The sequence below is a fragment of the Camelina sativa genome, chromosome 3 (genome assembly GCF_000633955.1).
Source record: "Camelina sativa cultivar DH55 chromosome 3, Cs, whole genome shotgun sequence".
Classification (NCBI taxonomy): domain Eukaryota; kingdom Viridiplantae; phylum Streptophyta; class Magnoliopsida; order Brassicales; family Brassicaceae; genus Camelina; species Camelina sativa.
The window spans coordinates 20,719,442-20,726,592 of record NC_025687.1 but is presented as its reverse complement, the minus strand read 5'-3'; the positions used below and the strand labels follow the sequence as shown (position 1 = coordinate 20,726,592).

The 7,151-nt window shown below is 35.8% G+C and overlaps 2 protein-coding genes across 5 annotated transcripts in view; one reads left to right on the top strand and one right to left on the bottom strand.

Annotated features, from left to right (window-relative positions):
- Positions 1 to 1,876, top strand: part of LOC104777633 (protein PLASTID MOVEMENT IMPAIRED 1) — a 7,166-nt gene extending 5,290 nt beyond the window's left edge. For 2 of the 4 annotated variants that reach the window (XM_010501916.2, XM_010501913.1), the window contains 2 exons: positions 829 to 917; positions 984 to 1,876. In XM_010501916.2, the coding sequence (XP_010500218.1) occupies positions 829 to 917; positions 984 to 1,829 (935 nt within the window). In that variant the 3' untranslated portion in view covers positions 1,830 to 1,876. The remainder of the gene's footprint in view (positions 1 to 828; positions 918 to 983) is intronic. The other 2 variants (XM_019243860.1, XM_010501914.1) reach the window with 1 other exon arrangement.
- LOC104777634 (MLO-like protein 9) lies at positions 2,202 to 4,806 on the bottom strand. Its single transcript, XM_010501917.1, has 15 exons — positions 4,666 to 4,806; positions 4,514 to 4,571; positions 4,191 to 4,423; positions 3,999 to 4,115; positions 3,853 to 3,910; positions 3,662 to 3,750; positions 3,504 to 3,578; positions 3,331 to 3,419; positions 3,191 to 3,240; positions 3,052 to 3,092; positions 2,801 to 2,974; positions 2,684 to 2,719; positions 2,517 to 2,584; positions 2,381 to 2,441; positions 2,202 to 2,297 (listed from the first exon to the last, which is right to left on the bottom strand). Exons 1-15 carry the CDS (start codon positions 4,804 to 4,806, stop codon positions 2,202 to 2,204), a joined length of 1,386 nt encoding a protein of 461 aa, XP_010500219.1.

Genomic DNA, 7,151 nt, shown 5'->3' with positions numbered 1-7,151 from the left:
GAAAGGGAAGAACAAGAGTAATGTAAAGAAGAAGGAGAAGGAAGCAGAGGAGGCAATATTGTGGAGCTTGTCATCTAGAGTTATGGCAGATATGTGGCTCAAATCTATAAGGAACCCTGATGTGAAATTGCATAGCTGATCTTGGAGATATTCATATTATACAATAAGATGCGTTTGTTTATTCTATGTTTTTTATATTATTCAAGAGTTTCAACTTACCGTCCACAAACAATAGTAAATTGTGTTTTACCAAAAAATTTTGATTTCAAAAAGCTATAAAGAGTACAAATGCATAATTGTTCTACCTTACTAAAAACTATTTGTACAAAACTATCAAAATGGACATGGTAAACATGTAGAACATTAAACCATAAGGAACTTATATTATACAAATAATTACATAGCTAAAGCCTATGTTTCCATTAAAAAATGTGTATAGAATATTAAGTAACCAAACTATAGACCGTTAAATTTGGTCAAGTAAGAGGAGATCCATAGGNAAACGGTGACAAAGGAGTTTCTTCAGTTGCTTGAGGATGAAGAAACCGAGAAGCTCAAATTTTACCAGCACAAAATGGACATCTCCGAACTGCGGTTTGGCGAATCCGTAGACGATGAATCTGAGAATTATNTATGCCATTGTTCTAATGCTCTTGAAGTTTGTTCATCAAACACTGATCGCTTCATTGTGGATCCCATCTATAAATGAATTATGCATGAAGACAACTATTCTATGGAGAATATAAAATTTGAAAGAAAACAAAGGTAGAATTGTTGCATACTTGAGTGACGAGAGCATAAAGGGGGNTGTTCAAACAAGAGACGGTGGTTACTTAGTTTCTATGAACCCTTTCGACACGGTCGTAATGAAGAAAGACACGCCTAAGCTCGTTATGCAAATCTCGAAACAGATTGTGGTAAGGGCCTGAATTAATAATATTTCCATAACAAAAGATTCCTAGAATCTGAAATCTTTATTACAGGTACTACTAGAAGCCGGATCAGCGACTGGATTCGAACTATTTCATAGAATGGCGGGTTTGGGTGAGGAACTAGAGTCGAAGATATGTTCGCTTATGGCGATAGATGAGCTAATAGGGAAAACAGGGGAGCAAGTTGCTTTCGAAGGAATAGCATCAGCGATTATACAGGGAAGGAACAAAGAGCGAGCGAACACTAGCGCAGCACGGACTGTTGCAGCTGTCAAAACGATGGCTAATGCGATGAGCAGCGGAAGAAGGGAAAGAATAATGACCGGAATCTGGAACGTGGAGGAGAATCAAATGACGTCGGCAGAGGAGGTTTTAGCCGCCTCTTTACAGAAACTAGAGGAAATGGTGATTGAAGGACTAAAGATTCAAGCTGACATGGTGGAGGATGATGCTCCTTTTGAAGTTTCTGCTGCCAAAGGTCAGAAGAATCCACTCGAATCGACCATTCCGCTTGACGAGTGGCAAAAGGAGAAGCGAAAGCAGAAAACGCTAACGGTTTTGGCGACAGTACAGCTCCGCGACCCGACAAGGAGATATGAGGCGGTGGGAGGGACAGTGGTGGTAGCGGTGCAAGCGGAAGAGGATGAAGAGAAAGGGTTAAAGGTAGGAAGTTTGCACATTGGGGGAGTGAAGACAGATGCAACTGAGAAGCGGAGGCTCACGGCGGCGCAGTGGCTTGTGGAACACGGAATGGGGAAGAAAGGGAAGAAGAAGAGTAATGTAAAGAAGAAGGAGAAGGAAGCAGAGGAGGCAATGTTGTGGAGCTTGTCATCTAGAGTTATGGCAGATATGTGGCTCAAATCTATAAGGAACCCTGATGTGAAATTGCATAGCTGATCTTGGAGATATTCATATTATACAATAAGATGCGTTTGTTTATTCTATGTTTTGTATATTATTCAAGAGTTTCAACTTACCGTCCACAAACAATAGTAAATTGTGTTTTACCAAAAAATTTTGATTTCAAAAAGCTATAAAGAGTACAAATGCATAATTGTTCTACCTTACTAAAAACTATTTGTACAAAACTATCAAAATGGACATGGTAAACATGTAGAACATTAAACCATAAGGAACTTATATTATACAAATAATTACATAGCTAAAGCCTATGTTTCCATTAAAAAATGTGTATAGAATATTAAGTAACCAAACTATAGACCGTTAAATTTGGTCAAGTAAGAGGAGATCCATAGGTCCAATTATTTCTCACTTTTCATTCTTTTTCCTCGCCTTCTTATGCCATTGTTCTAATGCTCTTGAAGTTTGTTCATCAAACACTGATCGCTTCATTGTGGATCCCATCTATAAATGAATTATGCATGAAGACAACTATTCTATGGAGAATATAAAATTTGAAAGAAAACAAAGGTAGAATTGTTGCATACTTGAGTGACGAGAGCATAAAGGGGGAATGTGATATAACTGCATAGGAATTGCACTCCCACCCTAAATCCAATACCATTAGTTCAATTTTCACAAACTCAAAAACTTGAAAATAATTGTTGATGAAATATTACACACCCCAGACACACACGAATGGTTATAAGGCCAAAATGGTGATGAAAACATGATCTTAGCCCAAACTCATACTGCAACAAGAATCAAAAACTCATTATTAGAAAACTTTATAGAAATAAATAAATAGAAACATAAAGCAAAACTAGATGAACAGACTCTGAAAAGTTTACCCACATCCAAAAAAAGTACGTAATCTCAAAAGCATTCTGAAAAGTTTCAAAAAAAAAAAAAACCAGTATTCATACTAAAACATCACATATATCAATAACATCAGTCATTTATATTACCTGAAACAGAACGAAGTGGATCATATGAAGGACTAAAGCAGGTTGTCCAAACCAAAAATGTTGGTCGGAGACATTGACAACTGGCATCCCTTGAATAAATGCATGTCTCTCTTGAATCTCCAATGCCATGTACGATATAATGGCTTGAAACTTTGTTCCTATGGCTAGTGTTAACTTCAAACCAACCACAATTAGCTCAAGTATAAAAAATTGTTTGGTCTTCTTATATAGTAGATAAACTAATCACTTACTAGAGGAGGAACCATGGTGATTACGGCAGTAACATACCATCCTGTTAAGTATAAGAAAAAAGCAATTACAGTATTAGCTTCTATATATGTTGGAGGTGAAAGAGAAGATATTACGTATGATAAAGGAAATTAGACTAACCGTGAACACCAAAGAGTAAAAAAAGCATTACAAAGGCCCATAGCTCAGGTCTGTCATTTTGAATGGTAGATTTTAAATTAGAAAAAGTAAGACAAATGATGACCGAAAAGGCGAAATTGTAAAAAAAAAAAGAAAGATACATTATTCCCACAACCACCTTGAAGTCGTCTTCCAACGATCTTTTGATGTACTTTTGAAAATCAAACTTCATACCAGGTGCCAAATGAACCTAAATACAGAGGTTTTTAGAACAGCAACTGAATTGTTATGGAGAAGTAATGTCGTATGTCATATCAATGCACTCTGCACTCACACTTATGAGTCCATGTCGCATTGTCAAGTAATCAGACTTTCTCACAGATCTAAGTATCTGATGGAAGAAGCACATCTGAAAAAATAATAAGTATTAGAATAGAGAGATAATAACCGACTGATCAAGAATAACAACACTTAATTTCAAGAAAATCGTACAACGTAGAAAAAGAATTTATTGCTAGCCCAAGAATTGACATGTTCTCGGACAAATGATGTCTCATGTGTAAGTCTAAATCTTGATGGGTCTGTATAACAAGTCAAAAAACAAGTAAGGATAGTAAAAATTTTCGATTGGCTTTCGTTTTGTGTGGATGGATATATCATCTAAAAAAAAAAGTTTAATCTACCATTCATCATTTCTTGTTCATGAATGATTTCTTGCTCCCATACTTTCCAACCACGAATCTGTGTTTACGAAAAACGAATTATTTCAATTAAAATTAAGGATCATCACGAGAATGACACATGCATTGTTGCAACCTTAGACATATACCTTTGCTCTTCCAAGCATCATGGTTATAGCACTATATATCACATGAAATACGGCCAAGAAGAATATGAATATATGCACTTGATGTAGTGCGTTTAGCGATCTAAGTGCGACATAATCCTGTAACAATAAAAATCAAATTTCTAATAAAAAGTACATATAATTTTATGCTGAAATTGTAATCATTAATATTACTTTCTTGCAATTCACTGGAGGAGCGTCGGCCGAAGAACGACGTTGAATGGAGAGGATACGCATTGCGTGTTCAGTATTCTTGAGCTTTTTATCATTATCATCATCATCACTAGGTCCATCAGACGGACCACAAAACGACATGGCATGGCCGTATCTTGATGGAACACATATGCTCGCAATGTAGTTTTGGCCAAATGTTAGAAGCAGAGATATAAATCCCAAAACCATAAGCTCTACAATACGTGACATAATATTGAGTTAAATAGGAACCAAATCAAATCGATTTTCCTATGATTTCAAAAGTTAAATTTCTAGATGATTACCACTTTTTATCTTTTCAAGAGCTTCAAACAAAGCTTTCTTTTTCTTTTTTACGAAAACCTACAAGCATGGAATTTAGTGTAACCAAAAAAACGCAATAAAGACAAAAAAAAAAAAAACATATATATATACATAAAGTTGTGTATGAAATGACCTCGCCCACTTTGTGAATTATGAGTTCCAAAATAATGGAGATCAAGATGATCACACCACAAACTGTAGAAACGGCCCAAGTCGGGGTCTGATCTAGCTGTCTTGGACCTTCGCCTCCTCCACCGCCACCACCTCCAGCCATTTTTTAAAACCGTGATGATTAATCTTATCTTTCTTGTGTGTTAGTATGATTTTATTATCATAAATTCAATATCAATAGAGAAGAGACAATCAGTGCCGGTCTGATAATTACGAGTGCCCTATGCAAAACTAAAAAACATGAGCTTTTATATATTACCAAAAAAATATAACCAATTGTATATAAGACTTTATGTTTAATGTTTTGGAATTTTATTAACTTAACCAAAACCAAAACATTAGATTTGATGAAAGAGTTTATCTTATAGTTTAACAAAGCAATCATTTAACCTCAAAAGGGGGAAAAAAATTAAAATCAAAATCAAAACTAACAATTAACCTCAAAGTCTATGTTTTTTCACTTAATTGAAGCCTACATAGTTGTAAAAACCTTTAGATATATATAAAAGTTTTATAAAAAACTTACAAAAAAATGCCCCTAAATTTTTTGATGTCCTAATCAATTGTTTGAGTTGATTGTCCTATGGGCCCGGTCTGGAGACAATGAAAACGAAGTCAAAGAGATAGAGAGAATGAAAAGGAAGAGGATGATGTTGCCATTGACGTGCATGCGAAAATAGTAGAAAAAGTGTAGACAAATCCGGTGAATTATTTGTTTTATTTAATATATTTTGAGTTTTATGAATTTATTTCGTGCTTTTTGTTTTCTTTCCTATTTTACAGGTTTCCACATTGTTTAAGTGGGAATGTATGTATGGAGAGGAACGAGTGCGGAGGAATATTTAATGGACGAAATTTAGAGAGAAAAACAAGAAATCGACGTTGTTAGCTAACTGAAATAGACATCATTTCAGTTAGCTAAAGAAATAGACAGACATCATTAAACAATTGGACTCGAGACTTATAGTATTTAATAGATTATCATTCTGAGAGTTTGATCGTTTATGTTGTAAATCCACAAATTTTTCGTAATTTTAACATCATTCTCTTTTCATATTTGTCAAACGTATTGTTACGTATTATTATTATTATTATTGTTACTAGGACTTAAAAGGAATATATCTTATATAGAGTATTTTCAGTCCAAAATATCAAAGGAAGAGTTATTTTCGTCCAAATTCAAAGCAGCATATATTTAAGGGTCTGAATAGTAACAACGGTCAAAGCAGAGCGGACGCAGCGGACAAAACAACATCAAAACCGACACAACGACCAAAGCGGATGAAGTGGATCCAAAAAGCGGTTTTATGAGATGAATGGTAAAAGGCGGACAAATTAGACTATGACATGAATGAATATATATTATTTATCTTGATTAATGCTATTTTTTTTTATAGTAAACAAGCTGAACAAATAATAAAAATGTTGAGAGGATTTTTTTGTGTGTATTTTTTCAGTTTGTAGTGAATTTTTGTAGCAAAAGATGAGAGTGGATGATGTAAGTTTAGTTTCTCCCGATTATAAAGACAAAATATGAGAAAAAATTAAATTCAAAAGAATTTTTTTTTGATTGGTTGTCAAAAAACAGACCGCTTTTCTGTGGACTGGACCAGTCCTCTTGTGTGGGGACTGCTTTTCTGTAGCTCAACTAGAGCACTTTCTAGAGTTGCGAACCCTGTGGACCAGCTAGGGCTTCAATGTATGAGCCAAATCAGAGGAAGAGGAGCTCAAGTACCCGAGAACAACCATTTTCAAGGTACTCGACCGGGTCACTCGAGCACCCACTCGACCGAGCACCTCCAATATACTCGGCCGAGTTCCAGCCCAGATCAACCTATGGCTTCCCACCTCCAGCTGCTTATCCAGGTTACCCTCCCATCCCACCCCAGTACTTCATGGATCCAGTACTCTCCCAGCAGTTCTACCAGCAGCAAGGTCAGAATTTTGACACTCGTGGTCCAGCTCGACCCCCCCACTCGAGCACGTACTCGACCGAGTCCCGGTCGATTCCCATCGTCGAGCTGCCCCAATCTCCACCTCCAAGTCACCAACAAGACCCCAACTACTCCTATGACAGCATGCAGATGGATGTGGACAACTACTTCCACAATCCCTAAGGTACCACTATCACCTTCAATTGTAAATATCATAGCATTTGACATTGTGTTTTGTGATTGTTTTTCATCTTGAATCCTCAATCAAATTTCTTTCACACAGGGACTGTGTGATTTAAGTTTGGGGGAGAGTTTGAGATAGCATTTGACAGTGTGTTTTGTGATTCTTATTTCAAATTTTTAGCATCATCATGTTAATACTTGCATAGCATCTAAGGCATAGAAAAACCCTATAAATTTGAAAATTTTTGAAAATTCTTTATAAAAAAAAAAAGAGTGTTCATGTAGTTTGCACTGCACATTAGGATCTTGTTTAGCATGTTTCATGTAGGAT

Bases quoted from the DNA above. Each gene is read 5' to 3' on its own strand.
- LOC104777634 (XM_010501917.1), bottom strand. From the start codon at position 4,806: ATGGCTGGAGGTGGTGGCGGTGGAGGAGGCGAAGGTCCAAGACAGCTA. The intron at 3,241-3,330 runs GTATCTTTCTTT...TCAAAATGACAG, and splicing joins AAGGTGGTTGTGGGAATAAT to ACCTGAGCTATGGGCCTTTG. The intron at 2,720-2,800 runs GTAATATAAATG...GAAACTTTTCAG, and splicing joins TCCACTTCGTTCTGTTTCAG to AATGCTTTTGAGATTACGTA.